General features: G+C 40.7%; 1 protein-coding gene across 2 annotated transcripts; it reads right to left on the bottom strand.

Annotated features, from left to right (window-relative positions):
- Positions 1–476: 476 nt before the first annotated feature.
- Positions 477–27,045, bottom strand: atg2a (autophagy related 2A). Of its 2 annotated transcripts, none has more exons than XM_044127012.1 (42): positions 26,086–27,045; positions 25,597–25,759; positions 23,996–24,145; positions 23,696–23,798; positions 21,214–21,358; positions 20,859–21,068; positions 20,677–20,776; positions 19,770–19,934; positions 18,901–19,043; positions 18,661–18,736; positions 18,300–18,543; positions 17,924–18,065; positions 17,234–17,332; positions 16,370–16,525; positions 15,523–15,796; positions 14,357–14,429; positions 13,987–14,161; positions 13,765–13,907; positions 12,574–12,695; positions 12,275–12,432; positions 11,796–11,928; positions 11,102–11,286; positions 10,937–11,017; positions 9,943–10,049; positions 9,769–9,861; positions 9,554–9,624; positions 8,348–8,424; positions 7,482–7,652; positions 7,103–7,226; positions 6,390–6,613; positions 6,093–6,295; positions 5,854–5,989; positions 4,853–5,074; positions 4,670–4,771; positions 4,180–4,264; positions 3,705–3,867; positions 3,540–3,609; positions 3,360–3,442; positions 3,145–3,266; positions 2,898–3,052; positions 2,657–2,815; positions 477–1,921 (listed from the first exon to the last, which is right to left on the bottom strand). In XM_044127012.1, the coding sequence occupies exons 1-42, from the start codon at positions 26,254–26,256 to the stop codon at positions 1,685–1,687; spliced, it is 6,015 nt and encodes a 2,004-aa protein (XP_043982947.1). In that variant the 5' UTR covers positions 26,257–27,045; the 3' UTR covers positions 477–1,684. The 2 variants fall into 2 exon arrangements, with proteins under 2 accessions (XP_043982947.1, XP_043982946.1); XM_044127011.1 differs by having other exon boundaries at positions 6,066–6,295; positions 26,086–27,043.
- Between the last annotated feature and the right edge of the window lie 286 nt (positions 27,046–27,331).

Raw genomic sequence — 27,331 nt, 5'->3', positions numbered from 1 at the left:
GACCAATTCTTAAAGAACAACCGCACGATCTGGAAAACCAATCAGCAACCTGCAGCTGCAAGCAGAGATGCAAAGGTCAAAGGCCACAGGAAATAACAGAAAAGGCTCAGTTTGGTTCGCGCCACAACCTTTATAGCTGCTGATGTTTTTCTCCAAGCTGCTTTTATATTCGCTTGAAGAAAAGTTTGTTGGAAAGTTACCAAATGGGAACCATTAGACCTTTAGAAAACTGAGCATCAATCTCACTTTCTGATTTTATATTGCTTTAGTGTCGAAAAATAAAAAAGGTCTTGACTCCCACACCCAAGCAGCTGTAAAAAGGCACTTAGACACTTTTGATTATTAATTATTAAAGTTACATAAATAATGTTTTTATTACTTCAAGTTTAGGTGTTTGTGATTATGAGAACAAAACTGCAGGAAGTGCAAAACTTAAAATCAAAAACAAGGGCTTTAACAGAACACATCAAACATTATCAGTTTTTATATCATTTTTTTATTTTTGTATTAATTTGTATACTTGTGTTTGTAATATACAGGTAATTCATACACTTTTATAGTAAATAGTAATTACACACAAGTAGTGTAACAAGCATAAATCTGTCACCCTCACAGACATGCACCCTCCACTCACTCATCCTCTCACATTCACACAAATAATCCCTCACTCACAAACAGGAAAACAAAGATAAAAATGTAAAACTCCTTATTTCCTTCCTCCATTGTCACCAGATTCAAATCCTCCCAACACTCATTATGAAACGAGTGTAACAATACTTATGCTTCCACATAAACACAAAACAAACAGTTAAGCATAAAAAAAAAAAAAACATTTAGGAAGGCATCTAAAGATGTGGAAAGAGTCAGTCTGGATCCGTTCAGACCCCAGAACTGCTTTATGCAAAACAGAAGCAGGAAGGAGAGCCACCGACTGAAATCAGTCCATAAAAACAAATTCATGAAGTCCAGAATGCTACAGGATTTTTAAAGGGCTTCATGGGTTTCTATTCAGTCACGTTTGGAGGGTATGGGTCAAATAAAGGCAACACAGATGGGTTCAAAGGTCACTCTGGAAGGTTTATGGCACAACTCATCAGTGTTGAGAGGAGCAGTGCATAGCGGGCTCAAAACAAAGCCAATGGCTCAAGATGAGAACCACTCACAAACATGAATAAAACATACATGATCTTCCTTCTTATTGAGCTTCAGGATCACTGATTTCCCACTGCAAACCCCCTGTACTGAAGTTATTTCTTTCTGTTTTCCCGCTCACAGTCGTTGGGTCAAAACCTAAAGACCAGTTTTAGCAGGACATGGAGTCGACAATCTGCGTCTCGTTCTGATCCTTCCTGCTCCTGGTTGGTTTCAAATCAAAGCCAGATAAAAGCAGCGATATGTTTGTTACAGAGACATGAAGAGCGATCTGCAGACCGAGGGATGATGAGCAGCAGAAGAGTTAGGTGTGGTTACACGTGTAAAACTCTTTGTGTCAGTGGCTGCAGTAGCAGTTAGTCTTTGTGTTGTTTTTGCATTGCAGAACAATATTCCCACACACACACATACCAACATGCAGATCCCCCAGCAGACGTCGGGGTTCCCACCCGCATTCGTTCACACACACACACACACACACACCCACACACACACACACACACACACACACACACGCACACACACACCGTCCTCATTCTTGTGCATCCTCCGTGCGCCACTTGAGGAAGTCCTCTTTGCGGGCGTCGGGTTTGATCTGGTTCCGCATGCCTCCCAGCAGGTTGGAGGTCGCCTCGGAGGCCACTATCAGGGGTCGGACTACAGTGGGCGGGATCTGACGCAGGACGCCGCCCACTGCGCCGGGGAGACCTTTCTGCTCGTGGCCGCGGGACGCCACTTCACACAAGGTCTGAGCCGTGTCGATCACTCCCTGCAGAGGAAAGAGTCACCACTGAAAACTAAGCAGGTTTGGTCATAACTTTACCTGAAAAATGCTCTGAATATCCAAAATATTCATACTTGTTGAAGTTTGTCACATTTATCACATTATTGCGTGATTCTGTCATCATATCCAGGCATCTGCGTATTGTGTTGACTTTCAAAATATTACACGTCTGAATTATGTTTTGATCATGTATGTCAGGCTGTGCATGAATATTTGCACCACATGCCTGAAAACCTACTGCTTCACAGAGAAACTGTACCCACTTGTAGGCACAGCTCAATGTTATTGCTTTGGACCCAGCTTGATGCATTAATCTTTGATTTAACTGTTAAGCGTACGATGTAATGATGACAAAAACCTTCATAAACACAAACATATTAGTTATACTGTAGTAGTTGGCTACACATGTTAATCCATATTTTACACTTTGAGTTTTGGCCAAGGAATAAACTTTATTCCATCTTCTGAATGCTCTTAGTAAAGCGCTAAGTGCCTGTTCTCCACTGAAAACGTTTAACCATTTTTTCTGATTTTTTTCCACCAAACCTCTATGAACGCAGGGCATTCGTAAAGATAAACCCCAACATCTCCTCCAGGTATGGGGTGTTCAGTTTGGGACAATTTGTGACTGCTGATTAGTCAGATGGTGTTAAATCCACTGGATTGGTTGACAGGTGGAATCATGTCAATTATCTTTTAAGAGAAATTCAAACTCCACACCTCTCTGACGGTGTCGTAAGCTTTGGCTACTCCTTCTCTGAGATCCGCCGGCTGCGCGGCTCTGCGGGGCCGGCTTGCGGGGGCCCGACCCTCGGTGATGGCAAACCGATTCAGTGGAGGCGTTGGAGACAAGATGTCATACACCGTCTCTGCTGTAGCCTGTAGCGAGGTAACAAGCACTACATGAGTTAAAACATCTTCGCATTTGGACAAAATATTTAATCTAATTGCATCTTCATACCTGGATGGCCTGCACCAGCCTGTTGCTAAGCTCCAGAGCAGCTGATGCTGTAGAGGTACCAAATGATGCTGCCCCCCGCTGGAGACCTCGAATAATGCGCCCGTCTTTCCTGTACTGCTCTATGGGCAACCAGAAAAGATCCCTCACTCCGTGGACTGAGCAGACACAGAGAAGAAGGAAAGAGAATTAAAATAAATAAAGCAGGTTTAAAACTCTAAATGTTTCTGTAGCAAAGGCTTCAGCTTACACAGCTGAACTACTGAGTGCATGGGGCCGACGCCTCCCAGAATGCCAGGCAGCTGATTCTTCCTGATGTCCGTCAGCCACTCTGTGATGGCGTACTGGATCACTTTATCCACACCGAGTAGACTGGAAACATTTAAAACATGAAAACAGTCTCAGGTCTGTCAGCATTTTATCAAATTTAAAATTATTTTATGCCTGAATGTTTATCGATTTTACCCGTGTCTGCAGCAGAGCCTCTTCAGCTTCAGCTCTGAGCAGTTCAGCTGAGCCAGACCGATCAGAATCCCTGCAAACGTCCCCTGAGAAGCAAAACACCACGCTGTAAAGACGTCTGTAGTTACCGTGGCGATGGACGGACTGAGTTTCTGTTTCTGAGCCGTTCTCGTGACCTCTCACCTGCTCAATGACCACATGCTTCCCGTGATAGTCGAGCCAGATAGGCACTTCAGAGGTGAAACGAAATTCCCTGAAAATCACAGAGAGAAGGAATATTCAGTCAGCTCTGATGCTGTCGACTTCTTCAGCCATCATTCTGTCTGACGAGCGTCGCCGTCTACACACCGGAAGTAGATTGGCTGCTCAGATGAGGAAGAGGAGGAGCCAGCAGAGGAGGAGCTCTGCTCGCTGTAGGTGGTTTCCACGGAGGCTGTGAGGTCAGGACCGAGACCGGCGTCTGCTCCGGCCTCCTCAGAGCCTTTCTGGGAAGGATCCACCTTCACTGTGACTGATAGAAGAAACAAGAACAGCTCATTCTCTAAATGAGCTTCACAATAATGCACTAGTTTATCCCCTAAAACTAACCCATTTACATAAATGTAAATCCAATATATTTATGTTTGTGGCCCGATTTGAAAAGTTTATGCAATATCAATACTTTTGCGAGACAAACAAAAGTCATTGCAGGAATGTTCCCACAGGCTGTGCTCCAGCAGCAATCATATGCTGTATTTACAGTAAATGCATCTAATCTTCTAAATGATATGAAAAAACAAAAACCTGGAGCAACCAAAGGAAAAATGTTTCTGCTATAACTGACCTTCAGCAGCAGGATCCACAGGCATGTAGGGGTTAACAGCGGATGCTAGATTACTAAAAAAGTCCTTCAGAAAAAACAGCGCATCCTGGAAAAGAGAAAAACAAACTCTGGTAGGAACAAAACCACAGAGGGAAACCGACTTTTTGTGATGCAAAGAAACCTGGAACAAGTAAAAGGTTTATGAGCTACTGAGAGTTCAGATTAGTTTCATAATAATAATAATATTTAAATATGCATATTAATGTTTATTAATTTTTAAATTTCAAAGACCAAATCATCAACTTCATTTATTTCTTGAAATTTGCCATTTTTTCAATGAGGCTGGAAAAAATAAAAACGTTGAAACTAAAGGTTGAGGTTTTTGTAATTACAGATTAAAACCTTTAGATTAAAACCTCGAGGTTTTAATGCCCCCCATTGCTGTCACATCTCCATAAAGGCGGAAGAGGAGGCTTTTCCATCCATATATGGTCAAAGACGCAGAACTTACCTGGTCGATGTTGAGTCGCAGCGGCAGCAGGCTGACCCTCAAGCAACACTCGGGTCCTCCGAGTCCCGACTCTGGTAAAACTTGCAGGGCCTTCACAGTCAGCTGCAACAAGAGCAGAGCGAAGATCTCATCCTGATCTACTCCATCTCGGCTTTTTGCAGTTCAACCCACGCCCGTCCTCACCATGTTGGAGTGGGCTCGGCGAGGCATGCTCTCGCTGGTGTAGAGGTAGAGGAACTTGTTGAGTTGTGAAGAGGCCAGGCGGTCCCGAATCTCCAGCTCTTGCACGATGAAGACCTGCCGGGACAGAGGGTGCTCCCCGCTGGGGCCGACCCCAGAGGTCAGCGACCCGTCCCCGTCCTGGCCTGCTACTGCCACTGGGTAGGACTCATGCTGGAAGGACACCTGGAGGACATGAGGGGAAGATGCCATGAAAAAAAAAAAAAAATCAATACCTATCGCAAAGTAGGGCATCACGATACAACTTTGTGAGCAGATACAGATACAGAAGTCGACCCAATATGAAATCAGCACAAATCATTCATACCGTTATTACTTATTTTGTAGTGAGAAAAGTGCTTTATCAAGTGACATTACTCAAACAGAAAACGATTGTCAACAACTATAGATATGAGAACAAGTGACTCAATTATCAATAAATGCAGCTTAAGAGCACTGCTGGACAGAAATGCTGCAGATTTAATCCAATACTTGGTTTTAGTTGATATCAGGTGGAGACACCCCTAAATAAAGATTACATTATTTAATGTCAAGAAATAATGTATTTTCCTTTTAAAATATGCTGAAACACAAACGAAATGTCTTAAAGTATTCATTCCTTTGCACGTTTTTATATTTTATTACATTACAACTAAAGCCTTCAATGCTGTTGGGATTTTATGAGAACAAAGAGACAAAAATTAAGTTTTCTGGGCTGCATGCAAAACGCTGTTTGGTGAAAAACTAAAACTGCACTAAACCGTGAACGCAGGCTGAATAAAAACACAACATCCAACATTTTTCAGATTATTAAATTACATATAAGTAATGTGTCTTTATCCTTTTCTTACCAAACAATCCCAATAAAATACAGTGAACTTTGCTGTTGTAACCTGACAAAATGTGAAAAAAATTCAAAGATTGGGACTTTGAGTGCTGGCCACTGCATCTACTCAAAGCTTCACCTTGGTGAGTTGGATCTCCATCAGCAGTGAGTGCTGACGGCCGCTGCCTCCAGCCCAGCGCCAGGAGTTCTGAGGACGGGCAGAGGCAACAGAGCGAGACGGAGAACCACGAACACCCACAGGGACAGAGCGACCCCTAGAAGGGAGACAGTTTGAGAAACGGCACAAAAACACACGCAGCAATAAATAAAACGGATGTAAATTTAAAAAACCTGTTTGAGTTCTGAGCATGTACGGACATCGGCTTGCCACCGAAGTCCTTGCCGCCATAGAGATGCCACACCACAGAGATTTCCTTCAGCACCACCCTGGTGTGCGGCACCGGGAATCCGCTCGGAGCTCTCAGCAGGTCGGAGCTTCCTCGAGGCCTGGAAAAGTGGCTGTCCTTTACCTTGATGGGCCCCTCGCAGAGCACGGTCACCACGGGCTCTCCATCTCTGGGCTGCAAGAGTTTCACAAGCAGGAAGAGCTTCAGAAAGAAAGGCCGACATAAAGACAAGAAGAAGACGAAGAAGAAGAAGGAGCTGAGCACTCACAGGTATGCCCATGCCAGGCGCCTCCAGGATGCAGAAGTCATCGTTGTCAGTGGAGCCCTCGGAGCCATCATCTAGTATCATGTCAGGCTGTGCCTCCATCGCCGTGGCAACCAACCCATCGAGCTCAGACTCCTCCCTCTGCAGAACGGACGGGCTCTGCTTCGTACCTTCGCCAGGAAACAAATAGACGGAGACGGGGGAGCCCCTCGGCACGGAAGGAGACTCTGGAAAAACAGAACCAGTCAGCAGCTTAAACTAAACACACTGCAAAAACTCAAAGTATTACCAAGTATTTCTGTCTAGTTTCTAAAGCAAATATCTCAGTACACTAGAAATAAGACAAAACTAATAAGTAGCTTAGCAGTAAGACATTGTTTAGGTCAATAATTCCTTAATATTTTAAAAAAATAACTAGCTTCACAGGCAGATTATTTCACTTATAACAAGACATTTTTCCTGTGTTAAAAGTGAAATAATTTGCCAGTGGAGCTAGTTCTTTTTCATCAACATTAAGGAATTACTAACTTAAAATAAGCTCCTTTATGTAGTTAGTTTTGCATTTATTTCAAGTACACAAAGAGATCTGTATTAGAAACTAAACAAAAATACTTGGTAAGATTTTGTTGTGTTGCGGTGCAAAATGACAATAATTCTTTCCCGTAGACATCAAGTTAAATCAATAATATTTGGATAACTGCTTTCAGAAACAATACCTGGGTCTAAACTGTCTCTGTGGCTCCTCTCTGTGTCGATTAAGGCATCAGCCAGGTCGTACTGGTTGATCTCTGCGGTCTCAGCTGGAGGACAAGGCGGCAGAGACGCAGGACTTTCTGACAGCTAACACAACATTACACAGACATTAAAGCCAAAACTACTTATGTTGTTTTATTAGCCACAGCACCTTGTAACAAATGTTCAGAGATATCATACCTTAAGTTTGTTTCATTGCTCTAACTCAGGTTTATAAATTAGGCCTCAAAGTTTCTAGTTTTGCATATTTGTTGTTGGTGTTTCCGGGTTAGGTGTATTAATAAATAAAAAAAGCAACATGTCTTTCAGGTTAATGAAGTGCAAATGAATAAAATGTCTTACCAGTAATTTCTGACCAGCTATTTCAGTAGGCGAGGTGTGTCGTGGTGGGGGGTGCAAGTCCCCCTGGGCGACCAGATACTGCAGCAGATTGACCAGGGCGGCGCAGGAGTCTGCGCAGGTGTAGAGGTGCACCACGTTGTTGGAGCAGCGCAGCTCAAAGAGAGGCTGCGACTGAAACACAAACGAGTCAATCAGAAGCACCTTCATGACAAAAAACCGACCAAATGCCATCAAATTGATATTTTAACAACTTAAAGACTGCTAGTCAAGTATGATCACTCATTCCTAAGCTGTCGGGCTCAGAGAAGTCCTATGAGACCAGAAAACGAGCGCTGCAGACATGAGCTCTGATTGCAGCACTGCAGCTCAGTTCCCAAAAATCTCTCAACACATTTTCTTCTCAGCTATATAGCATTTAGAAAGATTTAAGTGTCAATGCTCATGTATTGTGACAGCTTGAAACTAAACAACCCTACTCCTTCAAATAAGCTATATGAATAAACTAAAACATTTTATACCAAAATAAAATACACAAGCTCTGATTAGTCCTGATTAGTTGGCTCGGAGCGCAGCTGCATCAGTGCTGTGGGAAGACTTGTTTAGCATTTTCTTGCTGATTTTGGTTTCAGGTGCAGCAGAAAGTAAAACTCGAGCCAAATTACTGTCCGAAGCCATTATTATAGAGAAATCTAATTATGGTGAAATAAATATTTATAAACAGGTGGCCAACTGCTTGTTAGTGGCTTTTCGTGGACCTTGAACATAATTATAATCTTTCTTTACCTTTATACTGTTCTGTTTTTCTCTGCCTGCAGCTAAATATGATTAAAAGAAACAGAATGGTAAGGACACGGAGCAGGACTTACCAGCTTTCCAGCATCGCTGCCTTTCCATGTGGTGATGGCGAGCTCCAGCAGGTCAATGTCCAGAACACACACGTAATCTGTGGGACACAAACACACAGAAGGTAATCTTCTGTCACTGTCCCTCATACTAAGATTTGCATCAACTCTTTCAGCTTTTACTTTATTTCATCTAAACAGAGTTTTATGTGCTGCTTCAAGCGTGTTTTACTTTAATAAAACCAGTGCAATGCTCTGCAGCTTGGCTGAGATTGGATCATCAGGAGGTAAATAATCCCAAACACACCAGGAACGATTCAAGACAAAGAGAAACAGAAAAATCACTTCAGCTTGTTGCTGCTGCAGGTGCTTCAGGAAGATGCTGGACCATGGGGTCTACTTACATTTGCGACGTGCAGCTTTCCTCTTTAGCTCCACCTTTGTTTAATAAATAACAACTAAGCAGATGTAATATATAATTTTGTATGCGTGCGGTTGGATTTAAATCGTTTTGAGTTCAACAAGAGCCAGGTAATTTTTATGAGACAAACAAAAATTGAAAGAGAGAGTATTGTCTTTTCAACATGACTCAATAAACATGGATGATCTGGTAAAACATTAGTAAGGATGCAAAAAAATTAATCAACTTAAGACTAAAATTAGCTCAGATACATTAACTACTTTTAGTGTTGTAGTTTGGCTGCCTTCCAGCAGAAGGCGCTGCTGGTCATTCTTTTGCAGAGCCAGTTGATACAGAATTAAAGATGGCAGGACCATACCAGAAAAGGAAAGTGAAGCGGTCCAAACAAAGTTCAGTGAGGATTGCAAGATGCACTTTATGCAGCTTTTGAAATATTAACAATCAATAACCTCCATGACAGAGCTGTTTCTAGTCAGCAACCTAATGGATTCCTGTTTTGTTATATTTTATAAATATGTCTAAATTTCATAATGTGAGAAAAGCATAATTTTCAGTCAGTATTTAATACAGCTGACAAATACAAAAAAGCATAGTGAGGTGCTTCTTAATAAATGTGCCCTTTGTTATGGAAAGACACTACAAGAGAAAACATTTTAAGAAAATGGCCGTTTATCAATTAACTATTAGCCAATTGATAGGATAAAGCAACTTTAACTTATTAATTTATAACTTCCATCCCTAATTAGTACACCATCCAGTCTTGACATATTCAATGGCCATTTGTGTAAAAGATATCCTGCATGTTTTACCTTTCCTCAAGTCCACTGTGTCAGTCTCACATTTGTCAGAGAGGTAGAGAGCAGAATCATCCAGGATGAATCTGAAGACAACAAAATAGACATTTAAAAAGATCTTACAGTCAAAAATATCACTGGATTGATATCAATTTCAAGGATACATTTCAATTAGTCCTCTTAAAACAGTGCTATGGTAACTGCGGTGTTCGGTCAGAGGTCACCAGTACCTGAGGTGGAAGGTGGCGGTGTCTACAATGATGTTACTGGACAGAGAAAATGACTCTGCTGTGAACAGGACTCTCAGGGGCAGATACAAAGGCCTTGGAAGTAAAACAACCAAAAGAGATGAATAAACATATCATTTTGCTGGACGTTCAATAAACACTCTTTAGGTCCGTAACCTGTAGTCCACAGCGCAGGAAGCGAGGTGTGTGTGGAGGATGGTGATGACAGCCGGTGCCGTGTAGCCCAAGATGGGGTCGTCGACAACGTCCAGGAAGTCAATCAGCTGGAAGTAAAGAAAACAAACAGGAGGATGATAAACATTTTAAATGACTTTACTGGGCAGTGAAACAAAAACACCAGCAGCTGCAGCGCAGGCTAAAGAACATTGAGGTTACGAAAACTGTCACATTTAAACACATTTTACTTGTCAGGGTGTAACTTTATGTGCTTGTTATCTCTGGCAAGAAGGCTCTTATTTTTGGAGGGGACGACTATTTTGTCCTAAAGCGCCTCCAGATGGAAAGCAGACTAATTACAGCGACAAGTATAATTACACTTGGATAACGTGTATCCAAACTGTCTGGATTTTTCATTATTCCTTTCTGCCTCCAAGAAAATAAAACATCTCAAATTAAAATTTTTTCAGTTCAGCTGTATCCAGATGTGAGGAAGAGAATCTGTTTTTCCTGAAGCTGACACGCCTACATGAGCAATGCACAGCCAATCACAAACGAGAATATGAGTGACGTAACCTCGGGAAATAACAAAATTAGTTACCAGAAAGAAATATGCACAAGGAAGGACACAAGGAGGAAGGAAAGGAAAGAAAGACAAAGGGAAGGCAGGAAGGACACAATGAAGGAACAAAGGAAGGAAAGGAGTTAGGACACCAGAAGAGGAGGATATAAGGAACAGAGGTGGGATACAAAGATGAAAAAATGACACAAGGCACAAGGAAGAAAGGAAAGAGGGAAAGGAAAGTGGAAGGAGAACAGGAGGCAAGGGTGGAAGAAAAGAGGAAAAAGAGGGAGAAAGTACGAAGAATGGAAGGAATAAAAGAAGTAAAATTAAAAAAATTTCACATAAAAAATTGTTGTTCAGTTTGCAAAAGTTTCATTGAATCAACTACATCTAGACTGAAAGGAAAAAGGCATTGTTTCATTTCCTCACCTGCTCGTGCCAGCTCTGGTTGCTCTGCGTCATGTAATGCCTCATGGTGGCACCTTGCAGCTGAAGAGCGACCAGGAACTCCTGTAATCAGGCAAAAATATCTTCTTGAAGGCGATACTAAACTTCCTGTTGCAGGAAGAGAGAAGAGAGAGAAGAGAGACGAACCTTGACGTTCCTCTGGAGGTCCAGGGTGATTTTGATGGCTGTAGACAACATCTGTGGCTCCTCTTCCCGTCCTCGTACACTGCTCACTCCCAGCTCTGTGGGGTAGATGGTGGGCTCCAGCTGTGTGGGTGGTGTGAAGCTGGGCATCTCCAACCTCTCTGGGACAGAGGTGTCTTTAACCACAGCTAGAAAGGTAAAAAAAAATAAAATAAATAAATAAATATACATATATATTGCCCTGCGACAGACTGGCGACCTGTCCAGGGTGTACCCCGCCTCTCGCCCGGAACGCAGCTGGAGATAGGCACCAGCAACCCTCCCGACCCCATTTAGGGAAGAAGGGTGTAAAGAAAATGGATGGATGGATGGATGGATACATATATATATATATATATATATATATATATATATATATAAAACGAGTCACAAAGGCATCTAGAGTTTCTAAATAACAATTAGTCTAGATGACTGGCTTCAAATGAATGGGCAGATAAATGGTTGGCTGAACAGATCTTTAGGGTAACTGGACAGAGAACAAAGTCTTGAAAACAAAAGGGTTTTTTTTGGACTTCATTTTCCTTTTTCACATCTTGAAAATGCTGCACCCAGAATTTTCCGGTCACAACAGAAGCCCTTAGAATTATCGGCACTATCTAACAATGAAAATGTTTGCAGATGAGCCCACAATGTGCACCTCGATGGTAGAGCTCCACTCGTTTGCTTTCCAGTGTCAGGAAGTTGAGGTTGGGATCATTTTGATGCTGTGCCACGCTGAAAATCTTCCCCCCTTCCAGGTCAAGAACAAGTTCTCCCTGAGTTTCATCCTCCTAATGTGAAAAAAAAAACAAAACAGAAAAACTACATGAACAAAGCGATGCTGCAGCATGAATTTCAAACTGAACTTAACCTTAACTTCCACAGAGTTTTAATACTATAAAGCAGATATTAAAATGGTCATTAATGTAGAGAAAATACTACAGGAAAAAGACGTGTTTTGTCCCGTTAGCAATCGATGTACATTATACGTGTATATATAAAGTGCAAACATTGAAGAGGAAGACTAAAATGTCACTGCTGAATCACTTAAAAAGGGGAAAAATGATTCTTTTTGTATCATCTGATTAGTAAAACTCATCAGAGACCTCCTCTGAATTCATCTTCCTCCTGGCTCACCTTCCTGTCAGTTCTGGCTTGCAGGCGACCTTTCCCAATAATCACAGTGAGGGAGAGGAGGCTGAGGTTGTTGCTGGGAAGAGGAACTGACTGCTGCATCCTTCCAGATGAATCGCTGGCCAAGTAAAACTGAGGCTCATCCTCTTCAGAGTCAGAGTCTGTGGCAGAGTGTGAAGCAAACGGTTTAATCCAAAAACAATACAAATGCCAATAGTAGATATTTTGGCACCACAGCTGTTATTGTTTGTCATAAATCTATGTCAGGATTAAATTTTTTCCATCACAGCAGAGAAACTTGCCCAGTCTGAAGGCCGACTTGCACAGCTGGAACTCGTCGAAGGGACGGCGGCTCTGGTCGGGGCCCGGGGCCGAGGGGAGAGGAGGGGGAGGCGGCTCCCACATCAACAGGTCATTATTGATCCTATTGGAATAAAAGGGGAGGATGGTGGAGAACTCAGATCACTCCTCAAAGTGACTTAAAGCCAGCACACAAAACAACAATCAGCTTCAATGGCAACTAAACTTTCACTATAAAACTCTGAACAAAACCAGATGTACTTAATTCCCACTTTGCTCCCAGAAGACAAATCTACTTGGAATTATTTAAAAGTAGTCTCGGTCAAAAGTTCTTAAATATCAAAGTTTTTCTTTGCCTTTGGCTAATTTTCCATGTTTTCTGACTCACTTTTGTCTTTTTCATGCATTTGACAGCAGGCTGTGTGCTGAAAGTGGAAAAATGGAAGAAAAACAAATGAGTGCCAGGCTTAATGTGAGGCACATTTTATTTAGGTGCATCAAAGTAAAGGGGGCTGAATTCAAATGCATGTCACACTTTTAAATTTCTTTTAAGCTATTCTTATTTTTTCCCTTTCATAATTATATGCCTCTTTGTTTTGGTCTAACACAAAAAAATTGCAATAAAATCCAATGACGTTTGTGGTTGTGATGCCACCAAATGTTTGAGAGGAAACACCTTGTTGGTGGTAAAACTTTGTCGAACTGTTACCTTTGGTATTTACTTTAGATCCAACAAGCAAAATTATTACTACTGCCTTTTTGTTACTTTTTTACTAGCATCATTTTCATTAGTCACAAAGACATTCTGTTTTTTGCTAAATTGTTTTCCATATAAAAATAATAGAATGCCTACTATCCTGAAACTTTTAAATGCAATCCCCCTCCAATAATCCAGAATCAAAAGGTTAAATTCACTCATCGACATGTCATTCAGCTCTGCACAGGAGACATTTATTTGAACCAGGTGTGTTGGCTAATTGAAAAATGCCAAAACAAATAAAAATCAACCTAAGTAAAATAGAAATAAAAATTTTTTGGGTACTTTTAGAAAACCTGAACATTCTTACAAGAAAACTTGGCTGCTTGGAAATAAAACATGAAGAAATTTGATGTGGTGAAAGACTTTATCTCTAGAAAACATTAAAACCACAGAAGGAATATTTGAATCCAAGATGAAGACGGTTGAATGAAACCTGTTGTAGATGCTCTGGAAAGCCTGTTTGCTGGGCAGGAGGATGTACGCCAGCGGGAAGCTGATGTCCACCGCGCACCGACACTGAGCCACACACTGTTCTTGAAACTGGAGCATTTCCTGCGGGTCGGCCGGAATCACCATCTAATTCAAGGAAAGCGCATCGAGTTAGCAACAAGAAGGCTGATGTGTTGGTATTTCTTAGTTTTGAGTGTTAGCACACCTCTTCTGTCTCAAACATGGTGCGGTTAGAAGAAAATGGCGAGCTGGATTTCTCGTTGAATTCACAGTGGCTTTCGAAGACGGTGGACCCGAGATCCTTCATGAGGCCCAGGTTCATCCCACTCAGACCGGCTGCCGGGCCCTGAGCCTCACCGCCGCGCACACGCACCGATATCCTGTTGATGGAAACTTTCTTAGCATGGGTTTGCTCAAAAATAATTAGCAGATGTTTCTATTTAAATTCCTGAAAAATATTATCCACTTGTCTACCAATAAAAATACTTAGACAAAACAGCTCTGGAAGAGGTGAGAGTGTTTTTTTACCATCCTGCATTTTGCCCATTACAGTAGTCATCATTATCATCACTAACCTTGGCATAGAGTCGTGGTTTTTCTTCACTCTGATGCAGGGGAAGGAGCCTCCCTCCCAGCCCTCATAGGATCCTGATGAAACACATGAAGGTAAATATGTAATGAAGTATTTACAATACAAAATGACAAATGTCTAATTTAAAGGACACTCTGTAAAGTAAGGGATGTGCAAGAAACAAGAAAGTCAAGGTTAAAAATCAAACCACAATACTACAATAAGCTTTACAACATGGTCTATTGACTTTTCTAAACACAGATATTGTAATTTATTTTCATACTCAGACAGAAGCAAATGATTTGTGTAAATCACATCTCACTGGACTCTGACTCCCTTTAAATTGAATCTACAAATCACAACCAGTGATAATAGCGTCTCCTAGTGAGTCAACCTGCTGCAGCAAAGCACCTGCTCATCATCACCCAGTCCATTAGTGTGTGCGCATTTAATTAGAATCAACCATCTGAGAGGAAATCTTGTATTAGAGTCTAAAATCTGTCAAAAATGCATAATTGAACACCAAGTAAAGAAATAATTGAATAATTTGCATGAAACTTTTAATGGCCAACCATATCACTTTCAAATTTTAAATATGGGTGATAAAGGTATTAGATTACACCAAACTGTTACACAGAGCTTATTCCTGTCTAAGTTTTGCATTTGAGAAATAACTACAGAAGATATTTTATCAACAGAATTGTCCACAATCTATACATATGAATATATGTTTGACTTATTGATGTACGAGAAAACAAATATTGCATTGAATGATGGGAAATGTTGTCAAATATCAAACCTTTTCATATATAGGTCATTTCTAAAGCATTACTTTTTCCATGTCATTTCTTAATTTTCATCAGTTTGAGTAGATCTAAGCGCTTGGCATGCTGAGGTGAGTGCATCTTGAGTGCAGACAGAGGGTCTGCATGGTGCAGCACTGGTGCAATCATATGGCTCAGTGTTGCAACACTGACCCATAGTGCTGCAACATTCAAGTAAACTACCAGTTATACTTTTGTCCTGTAATACAAATAATTTTACTTTAAGTATTTGTTTGAAATATATGAAATTTATACAACACCTGTACAAAGGCCCTACTGAGGTGAAGAAGAAACCATATGCTGGTAAAGACCAGAGAAACACTGGTATAATAATGTGCGCCCTCACCATGCATGTCTGTGAAAGAGGCTTCCAACAGCTGGGTGAGACAGGGGCCCCACTGTTGCCCAGAGGCCGGCTGCTGGCTCTGCAGGTCCGGGGCCTCCTGGTGCTTCAGCTCCAGCTCCATCAGCTCCAGCACCAACGTCTCCTCTCTCACTGCCCTCTGGGATGGTGGCCGACGCAGTGGGGGAGGCCGCAGGTCTGGGATGGGGAAGCGAAGTCTGAGCACGGCGTTGGGGGACAGGAGGGTGAAGGACGAGCAAAGTTCGACGCTCTGGGTCTGAGAAGAAAGAAAAGAGATCCTTCTTGGACTCATTTCCAGAATATAAGCTGAACTTGGATTTATAGAGCAGATTCGGTTATGATCAACCCTGTAATCACAGCCGACCACCGCTTTATTACTGAGCCGGGAGGCTGAAAGGTTGATATTAGGACGATCGGAGAACCACTGATTCCCTCTGAACCCAGACAGCTTTTTAATGTTTGCATCAGCACGTTTGATCAGTCAGACATGGCAGAATGATCTTTTCATACAAAGATTTTAATAGTTTTGGTTTCTCTGTGTGGTGATGACATAAAAGTTCATGACTCTGGACAACCACACTGACTCACTTTAAACAAAATTATGAGAGGTGAGCTTTAAACATGCCTTTCTGCCCAGTCGGCAGTCTAACAATGATACTTTGTGGTCTTGATTGCCGACGGTTAACAGAAGGAAATAAGCACATGCAGAAATGCTGATTTATTTTTCGAGTTCTCCAAGTTCTTTTAGTGTTTTCTGGCTTGGGTCTTAATTTTTTAGGGTTTCTGGTCTGCATTACATTAAAAGGCAGTGCAGTGTTGGCGGTTCCACCTGTATGAGTCCTTGTCCACAGTTCTGGCTCGGACAGTGGCTGAAGGCTTTGCTGAGGCTCCCCAGGCGGCTGAGGATGTCCAGGTCCAGCTCGGCGCTCAGTTCTGCCAGCTCTACCCGTACCACGCTGTCCCGCCGCAACACACGCTGCTTACCCTTCGAACACACAGAATAATGCATTATATACAGCAACGTTCTGATAGCAGCCATTTAGTTTTAGCACAATCAAAACTCTAAGTAAAGCCAAGTTTGTGTTTTGGATGACTCCTGAAACTCCATGCTATTAGTTAAACACAATCGTCTTTCTGGATCAACGTCTGCAAACACTTGTAAGAAGAAGTTCATTTTTTATAGTTTGGTGTTTCCTAAAACAAAATATAATCAACTGGAACGTCACTTAGTAGCAGGGAGTGATTTTTGTTGAGGTGTTTAATAAATACAAAAAGCATTACAGCTAAAAATCCACAACTTCATCCAATTACTTAAATCTGAAAATCAATCATTGCTCCAAGACTCCAGTGCCTCTCATAAAACCACAGATTATATTGTGGAAACTTTTTAACACATTTGGATCTGTAACCTTATAAAACCTCCAAATACTTTCATATTAGTGCTAGTCTGGCCACATATGGACTTTATTTCAACAGTTAAAAGCCACAGACTACTGAAGAAAACTGGACTTTGATCAATAAAGTCTTTTATTTAATTTATATAAAAAGATACCATAGGGTGAGCAGCATAATTTCTGTCAAAAAAAACAGTCTGAGTGTGTTTAAGGAAAGGATTACATTCATCTGTTAGACCTCGAAGATGCAAATAAAATTTTTTTTTTAACAGTTTAATGTGTTGAAACATAGTCCGTACTTTTCGCAGGTGTTTTTCAGTGAGGCTGTAGTGTAGCTGGGCACATGGTCTGGCTGCAGCTCCAACTGTAAACAGTCCAGCTTTCTGGAACTGAAGTAACTGCAAAGTGAAAAAAAAGAAAACCAGAAAAAAAAAACAACCAACGTTTTATTGGCTTGAGATGCTAAATTCATATAATTTTACAGATAAGCTTACTTGACCAACATATGAGTTTCATGTTTTATTACATAATAGTCTTACATTAGAAGACCATATAAAAAGTATTTTAAGTATTTTTAAATTAAGTATTTTAATTTTACATGAAGTCAGGATTCGAGGTTTCCCAAACTTTGAGTTCACAAATAACTTACAGGACATATTTCCATCAGCAGCAGAACCTGCTAGGAAGGATTGATTGATCAATGGATGAAACAGCTGCATAATATTTAGACAACTAAACAAGTAAAGTCTGGAAACACAAGCAGTTATCCAAACTTAATTTTCCTTTCTCTTCAACATTAATGCTTAAAAAACACTTTAAACCAACTCCAAATATTTCTAGACTGCAGAAAAACAATTATTTGCTTAGTAGCTTATCGTTGATAATGAAATTGCTTACCAAAGACAGTGTGACCGATAATGACAAACCTTTCACATTCACAAACAAGAATAATAACAATAATTTATTTTTTTTAAATGGTTATTTTGTACCTCACAGTACTGAGGTTTTCCATCCTGCCAGAGGCACTCCAACAGTTCCAGTCTGCTGAAAGAAAGGTCTGAAGTCACGGCCCGACAGTGGCGTCTCCCGCTTCGCGTCTCACATGTCACCTGCACTGCTGCTCCGGTCAACCTACCAGAGAAAACCTCACAGTGAATTGGTTTAATGAAGAAACACACCGAGGGATGTGACTGCAGTGAGTGAAATTTGTAACATATTACTTCATAAGCATATCTACAACTAAATATTTTTCACTCCAATTTACTAAGAAAACATCCATCTACCTAAAACCCTTTTTGCAATAGCGACTACTCTTACTAAAATCTGTTTTATAAAGTTCAACCTCAAAGAAACAGTCTTTTCTACCTGAGATTGGAGAGTGGACAGGCTGCGGCGAAGCATTTTCTCAGATGGTTGAAGTTTTTATTGGCCAACATGTTCTCCTTGAATGAAAGCAGCCCTCGGAAGAACACCTGAGACACCTGAGCTAATGACGAGGCTCCATCAGAGGGCGGGTCCTCCTGCAGCATGGTCAGAGTGAGTCCACCGAGGGTCAGGCGCAGCAAGGCTTCGGGTTTCAGCTGCTCTGCCTGGCCACTGTGTGAGCGCCCTGCAGTTAAAAACAGAAATAATTAGCTTGTGTTTTGTAGTTAATACTGAAAACAAAGGCGCAGCAAGTGTTTTACTTAATCTAGACTCTGTTTGCTGCTCAAATAGCTGACTTTACCTCTGATCCTGCTGGTATGAGGCAGGCTGGATAAGCATCCTGCTACAGGATATCTTCTAGTACAGCTTGCCAAGCCCTGGCATGAAAGAAATCAAAAGAAAGTACAGAATTTACTTTGCTGTGTTGCTAAAAAAATATGTGTTCAATAAGTATTTAGCCTGGATACAAATGGGCTCATCCTGGTTCTCTGCTACATGTTTAAACCGTGAAAGCACACATGCACACAGACGGAGGCTGTACCTGTGCTGTCAGAGCTGCCGGGTGCGTCAGGCTGCTCAGACTGTGTGTGGAGGACTCCATGTCGCTGTCCGACAGCTCGCTGCCAGAGCGAGTGGACGCAACGCTGCTGCTCATCGCTGCAGGGCCCATGGAGTAAAACATTTCTGGACAAACACAAGGTCCAGGTTAAACGCTGCAGTGCTTAACTTTACTGCAGTGTACTGTTTCACATGTTCTTTTCATCTTTTGTAGATCTTATATCAGACAGGACCTATTTAGTTCATATATTGATTCTACCGGTCTGGCACTAATCAAGCCTGGGTGATACTAATAACATTAATTTCTGCTTTCCAAAAAATGCTTTTTGTCACAGTAAAATCATGATTTAATAAGATTGGAGATTACTATTTTTTTAAAATAGGGGTAGACTGATTATGGCAGCGATTCCCCCAATAATTGAAATCATAAATTAAAAACAACTTTTATTATGTTCTCATATTATTTTTAATCATGAAACTTGCTTGATGCTCTGAAACATTGGAGACAACAGCCTCCCCCTAAAAACCGAAGAAATCAGAAGAACTGGATAAATGACTGCAATAAAACCTACAAATACAATATTTTACATTCTTCACATAAATTATTTGGAAAGTGCCATTTTTATTTTTATGTGACCAAACCCCAACACAGAAAATAATGACAAAAACTAGCAATAAAGGGACTTATTTTACACTTTTCTTTAATCTTTTGTTTTCAAGATGAGAAATAATCTATCTTTGTAACAATCACGCATTAAAATGAATGCTGCCATAATTTAATTACACATAAAATATCTAAATCCTGGATTTAGGCCTTTATCAGCATTACAGGTGAACTTCTGGTCGTTGTACCTCCGTTCTCCAGGCTGGTGATGTAGGGCTCCAGGTGGGGCTCGTTCTCCCACTCCCTGTCTTTAGGACTGGATCCCAGCTGCTTGCTAAGGTCCTCCTCGATCAGTCGCAGGTCCTCTGAGTCTAACGGGCGACTGTTCACTCCACCGCACTTCTGCTCCGGCTCTGAGGGTAAAACAAAACAAAATCAATTTTAGTAATAGAGCAGACAGACAAAACATAGAAACTGCATAAAAAATACCATACATGAGCCAATTAATAAATCTTATTGATGCCATTGTGATTTCAAAACAAATGTCAGATCTAAGCATTTTACAAGATAAACAGATCCAGTTTACAAGCCCAAACTTTCACATAGGAGTGTCTGTGATTATAACAATGAACTATTTACATTTTCAGAGAAAATCTCAGTGCTACAAAAGCACAGAAACAGAAACTCAAAAATACATTTTCAACTGAAGAGTGCTCTTCAGCAGCTACAATGAACACAGAAATAGAGGAACAAATGAATGGTCCAGTCAAAGTATGGACCGAAATCTAGACTTGAAAATGAATGCTAGCAGATGTTCTCCACCCAGTCTGACTGAGATTGAGCTACTTTACAAAAAATGGCCTAAAATATGTGCATAAGTGGCAGAAACATAGCCAAAAAACACGCTAGACGTGGTCAGATACAAACAAAACCCACACTTCTTAGATTTATAAAAACTTTAATTCATCCACCTCAACAATGTGCATGACACATGGTCCACTTTGCACAATGAGGTCTGTGGTTGCAAAGTGTCATTGTATCTCAACTATTTACTTGAACAACAATCTCAAAAAAAAGCTAATAAAACCACGGTAATCAGAAACAAAATTCTCAACTATTCTTTGTGATGTCAGAAAAGCAGATATTAAACTGTACCAATGTCGATGCACAGGGCTGCCAGAAGGTCTGCTAGATGGGTAATTTGATCTGGAGACAGCAGCATGTGGACACATCCCCCTCTCCCGTCCAACTCCAACTGGTGAGCAGAGAGGAGGACAGAGGCATTGATATGAGAGAACATCCATTTTTCTGCAAATTTATAAGACAAAAACACGTACCTTTGGTCCAGGCAGCATGTCGTTCTGCTTGATCTTCACTGTGGTTTCAATAGAGCCAGAGCATCGCCCTATGAGCAGCGGCTGAGATGGGGGGCAGGCAGTGCTTTTCAAGGGTTTGGCTTTTTCCCCTCTCTCCTCATCCTCCTCCTCATCCTCCTCCTCTCCTTCACTGGCTGTGGCTGAGTTAAGATGCACTTCCCCAAAAGGACCCTGGGAAATAAAATAAACATAAAACATGGCTTTACTGTACAGGAAATAGACACAACACCACTGAGGCCCAGCAAGGATAAGCAGGTGTAGGAAGTGGATGGATGGATGCATCCAAAACTTGCAGGACTTTAGTTGCATCCTTTACCTGAACAGCACCGATGATGTCGTACAGCAGCTGAACCTCCGTCAGCTGGAGGATCTTGTGCAGAAAGGCGGGTGGCTGGTGAATGTCGACAGGCACGGCAGTCTGGCTGGATGGATCTTTCACGGCTTCATCAAAGTACTCCAGGCTGGAAACATGCACGCACACACACACACACACAACACACACACACAACACACGCACACACACACACAGAGCTCTTTTATAACTCAGACATTGAACTATAAACTGAAGTAACAAGACCTGCATTGTGACATCAATCAGAATCAAACTGAGAAAATAACTCTTTGATGAATTAATCCTCTGTTTTTTATTGGTCATAGAAAGGAAAGTAACATTAAATATGCAGCAATCAGGATCTTAGGTTTAATGTATTTAAAGAAATGAGTAGAAAAAAGAAAACTATTTTTTTTTAGAGTAGATCTTCTGGGGGAAAATTAAACAGTTTTGATCTCTGGCAGACTAAGTGAAAAATATTTAGTTATCATTAGGCTGCCTAATATATGAAAATTATACAATACTGATACCATTTATAAAAACTGTCGTGACCCAAAATGTAATTATAACTCATATTTTTCTGCCTTGTTTCATTCTTCACCTTAACACATTGATCTAAAACTCTCCATGAGTTTTAGCATCTTAAACACTAAAAACACACCTGGTGTGGCATTCAGAGCAGGCAGAGTCCATCTAACAGGCAGAATGTATAGTTTATATGCAGAGGTCGAATTAATCACATATCAAATGAAGCATCCAAGAACACCGACAAATGAAATTAGATACATTGTGCAGCTCTAGTTATTACACTCGGTGTATCCATTACATAGACTTGGGCTTTTGCACCTCTAAATAAAACTGAATTTCACTGAGAAAGAGATTTTTTCCCTTTTTTTAAAACTGCAATTGCAAATAAAACATTTAGATAATAAAAATACAACTCTAAAAAAGTTTATAATTTTATATACTAAACCAATTTGATAATGTCAAGCTTAATAAAAAAAATAAAATGGAAGAAGGAGCCATGTAGGTTTTATCCAGTTAAAATCTAACAATCGATCTGAGTGCAGAGGAAACTTTAGGTCTGGATCTGGAGCGCAGTGTTCTGCTGCTGCGGATCAATCTACTGCAGTCTAAGTTTCCTGCATCACAGGACCTCTATTTCACACGTTAATGAACTCCAGCATGTTGCATTGCTGCAAACATGCCAAGAGAGTCACTGACCGCACATGGACATAACTCACCTGAGCAGCTCTGTCAACAAACCAGCATAACAGGAAGGGTTCATCTGAGGCAGGGAACACAAGTCGTAAAAGCAAAAGCTTGGCTGCTTCAGGCTGAGCGTATTTATGATAAACATGTTGTAACACATAATGCTGGGATTATGATGCTATACTCATGAAAACTAGATTTTCTCTCCTCTGACTTTGCAGAGCCAAACATAAAAACTAAATAAAAACTGATGTTGTAAAACTCTTTCTTGTTATCTCTATAAAATGCCAGTAGCATGAAAAATAAAATAAAGCATGTAGAAAGTATTAACTTTTCCGTTTTTCTGAGAATGCAGGTTACTGTGATCACTTTTCAAATTAACGCAAAAAGACTGACCGCTGCACTTAACATGATTGCATACACTGCAGTGAAACACAGCCGTCACCTCCTTTCTGCTGACTGTGACCACATCACACTCATTTATTAAATGTCCAAGGTGCCTCTAGTGCAGTGGAGGGGAATGAACTTGTCAATCCTGACCCAGTTTGAAATGAGCTTCACCCTAAAAGCTCGTTGGTGAAAAATATTCATGTTCATATCAGAGGAAGGGCGTCTTCTTTATGTCTGCTGAGGAGCAGGAAGTTGAAATCCAATTTCAGGTCTCCATTTTGCTTCCTTTCATCACTGGCAGCAGCACAAGCGCTGATGTAAGAGTTTCTTAACAAAACTGATAACAAAAGCAGAGATTTTAGTTTTAATCTGAACTGTGAGGAACCCGGTTTTTGATTATGGAGCTTTCCATCTAATAAGGAATGCAGATTGCATTTAGAGACCCGTTTGTTCTCTAAGCTACGTGTAAATACCATTGAATTATTAAAAACAAAGTATTTATAATGTTCTGGTGAACTCATATTTGGCTCTGGTCAGAAAAAATGTAGGTTCAAAATTATACCATTAAAGAAAAATCTCTAGTGTTTAAATAAACTTTCATCAATAAAACCACAATATCACCTTTATGTCACACACATTTTGATCTATGATAAAAGGCAGCAATGAGTGTTTACATTTAATGAAGGGAAGTTGCATTTGTGCACAATCCTGATAAGACGTTTTTAGTATATATAAATTTATACTTCTTATAGCATTTTCACAACATTGTCAAATAGCAACTAACTTAACAAAACAAGTTAAAAAATGTTTTTGTCTTTTATATTTTATGTTATGACAGAAAATCTTAAATAAATCAGCAGCTTACCGTTGTATGTGCACTTCTAAGGCAACACCTGTTTTCAGGTCCAGGGGTTGGTGCTCAATGCGGACGATGGTGTCTATAAATGTGACTTTGATGCGACGGAGAACTGCAAATACAATTCATTTGAGAGATTAAAAGAATAAAGAACATCAGCTTATGGTTTTCAAACTGTAGTTTTTACTTTAAGATGTGACAAATTTGTTTTAGTGTATCGCATGTGAAGATGGGGAAAATTATTTCTACTATCAAGCTCTTCATAATTTATGAATGATTGTTCTGTAACGGACCAGAAGATCTGCTCACCTGTCTCAATAGTTTGTGCAAACATCTCAAGTCCCTCCAGTGGGGCAGGCGGCTCCTCGGACGCCTCTGGAGGGTCCTTTAGGCACTCCTGAGCCAGCTGCATGCTGGAGGTCATGCTGGATGACCATCCCTGTGACTCCCAGTTTCCGCCTTTACATGAACAACAAGACGGGATGATTACAGTAATCCTGACGTTACAGAGGGTTAACTATCGATCAGCAGTGGTTTTCTTTGGTGCACAGCTGTGCTTTGAGACGTTACACAGGAAATGCTGCTGGTTCCCTATCAGGAACAAACACAACTAAAAGTGAAATGTCTGGATATTTCAACAGTCCAGTGAGAAAATAACTGGTCTACTTACTCTTTTTTGTTAGACGCAAAATACAAATATGAGGAATTATGAAGATAAGTAAGGAAAAAAAGTCTAATCCAACATATGATTCAATTCAATTTACTTTAAAAATATCATAGTTCACCCTCTTCCCATTAATTATGGTCTGTTCCCACTGAGCCAACTGACTTATGGAAATATGACAGATTATGACACCTCACTAAACCAAAAATAATTATGAGCGATCTATAGTAACTACATCTCATTTATTACATTCAGACATTTATTACAGCATAAACTATTTAAAATTACTTTCAATCATAAGCTTTCAAAGATACTATACGTCCGCTATCAGACAGCTGCTTCTCAGGTTCAGAATAACCAAAACTACAAAGAGGTAGTTCAAGTTTTATCTTTATAACTTGAATAAAAGATTAATTCCGTTAAAATCAATTCACTGACTGATTCAATCTTAACCTTTTAAATTCCTGGTGAGATTAATGATTCAATAAGTCACTCTTCTGGGCAGATAATAACTCAGTTCACACACTCCATTTAAATGAACCATCAGCTGATGATAAATCAGACGCAGCACTAGTGACAGTATATACAGCCTCCTTAATCACATAGTTGATGCAACTGCAACAAGAATGCTAGGCATGGCTGCAGTCTGCATATTAAAGTCAGTCTCACTATGAAACTGGACGCATTCTAGACTGTAAATTTACTCATGGATATATAATGAGACATTAAATCTGGACTGCTCCGGCTAACTGTTGCTCTTGCAGCCTCAGCAAGCCAGCAAACACTGACTTAAGTTCAAAGGCATTCTCTCTTTCTCAGGTTCATATGTGAGGCTGTTCTAACACAAACAGTGATAGAAACGTTTTACAGTTCAACTGAATTCAGCCTGGAAGATGAATGATTACATTTTAAATAAAGGTACTCAGCTGATGATCAGCTGGCTGAAGAAAGGCTACTACACTTTTCCCATTGCTTAAAAAAAAACAGAAATACATGGTAGACCGTAGGGAAACTGAAGGACTACCACCCATCACTCATTTTACAACTGAAGTTGGCGAATTACAAGCCTCATGTCTGTTTTTGCACCAATCCATGAGTCAAAATCTAAGTACAGATGACATTATTATAGCTGTAATGATCAGTGTATTATTTTAGCTGCCGTTGGAGTAATTGTTATTCTCCTGGATTGCATATAAGCAGTTGGACCGTGTTTAGACCTGAAAGGAAACTTGAGGGTTAAACTTACTGGTTCGGTACTTGGGTCGACATGTTATCTGAAGACCAGAAACTTCTAAGGTGCAATGATCAGTCAGGAGAGCCTGCCAGGGGATGGTCACCTGGATGCTTCCCACAAAGCCATCCACCATCTCCAGGGGAGCCCCGAGAGACTCCAGGAGCTCATTGACCGCCTGTAAGAAGGTCAAATAAAGAGGAACGACAAACAAGGATGTGGTAAGGGCAAACAAAGAGAAAAAAAATGTCTCCTCAGATTAGCTATTGACATTTGTTGAACATCTGGTAAATAGATCCATCTCGGAAAGTAAAAGATAACACTAATCCGGAGGGGAGGTGATGCGTTTCTCCTGAATGCATTTCCTCGAAGAAACAGGAGACAGGCTAAAAACATGACGTTGGAGATTGTTGTTGAACTCGGGAGAGCAGTTGCGACACAGTCAAGAGTGCAGGCGTCCCACAATAACACAGGACGTCTGCGGCTTCCTTCACGTGAACTCACCCACACATCTAGGTTGATATTCGTGATGTCACCGCTGCCGTTGTACAGGTCCAAACTGAGCTGGTCTAGGCTCAGCCGCTCCTGCAGAAAGTGACCGAGGTAGTGCTGCAAAAGGTACCGACAGGCCCGCTTCTTGATTGAGCCCGACCAGGGGAAAAGCCAGCGAGACATGGGGCCAGAGAGTGCGGGGAGAGGGGGCAGAGATGTGGCGGAGGAGAACGAGTGCGGCTACAGTCCTCTGGAAACTGCATAACAGACTGAAACAAAGTGTTCAGGAACTAGGAATGAGCCGCAGCTAGCTACAAGGAGCTAAGGAAGGGGACAAACCGTAACTCCACTTCTCCTCCGAGCTTCACGTAAAAACTACAAAATTCCTGTGTGTCAGGACCAGCGAGGCTCCTCCGCTTCATGAAGAGGACTCACTCCAAGCGAGCGTGACTCCCTCGGCTCATCTTTTCGTTTTGTTTCTGTCGAATTACAGCGACAAGTCTGGTAGATGCGTCTCTCTTGTTTCGGGGTTGTTTATTGTTATCATACGCCAACTGAAAGTACGTGGAGCGTTAGTGCGTAAGACGTCGCCGTGACAAACGCAAAACCCGGAAGCAGGAGGAAGCTATCCAAGCACCATTTTACTCAGGGCATGTTGATTTACCTTTACTATATAAATAAAAATAATCTGGTTTCAAGTTCTTTAAAATTTAATATTTCGTTTAAGTGTTGGGCTATCACTTTTCTGTCAATATCAAATTCAAAATGCCCATATTTTTCAGTTGATGTTTGGTCCAATTTTAATACAAATAGTACAGTCCAGTATTGAAATTATATCGTTATATCCAGAATACAAGTACGACTAGGATTGGGTTTTATACCTCCAAACCTTCCCTCCCACAGACATTTTTATTGTTCAATCAATCAATCTCACTTAAATGTGACAAATCTAGGGATGCAGCTCAGTTATTTTAGTAATCAAGTATTATATCAATTATTGTGACAAAGAAAATAAAATTTGCCACATTGTGCAATTTTTATGTATCCACTTAGGAATGCATATGAAAATGCAAACATTTAATTTTTAAGTAAAAAATTGTCTTGCCTAACATGCAATAACTTAGCATTTCTTTCAAGTACACTTAATCATTAGTAGCAAAGGATACATCTGCAGCTAAAATACTATTACTATTTACTATTACTATTTACAGACAAAGGTTTTTTTTTCTTATGTCAAATGCAAATATGCATAGATTTT

Source organism: Gambusia affinis, linkage group LG09, assembly GCF_019740435.1.
Source record: "Gambusia affinis linkage group LG09, SWU_Gaff_1.0, whole genome shotgun sequence".
In the NCBI taxonomy this organism is placed as follows: Eukaryota; Metazoa; Chordata; class Actinopteri; order Cyprinodontiformes; family Poeciliidae; genus Gambusia; species Gambusia affinis.
This window is presented reverse-complemented; position numbering and strand designations above follow the sequence as displayed.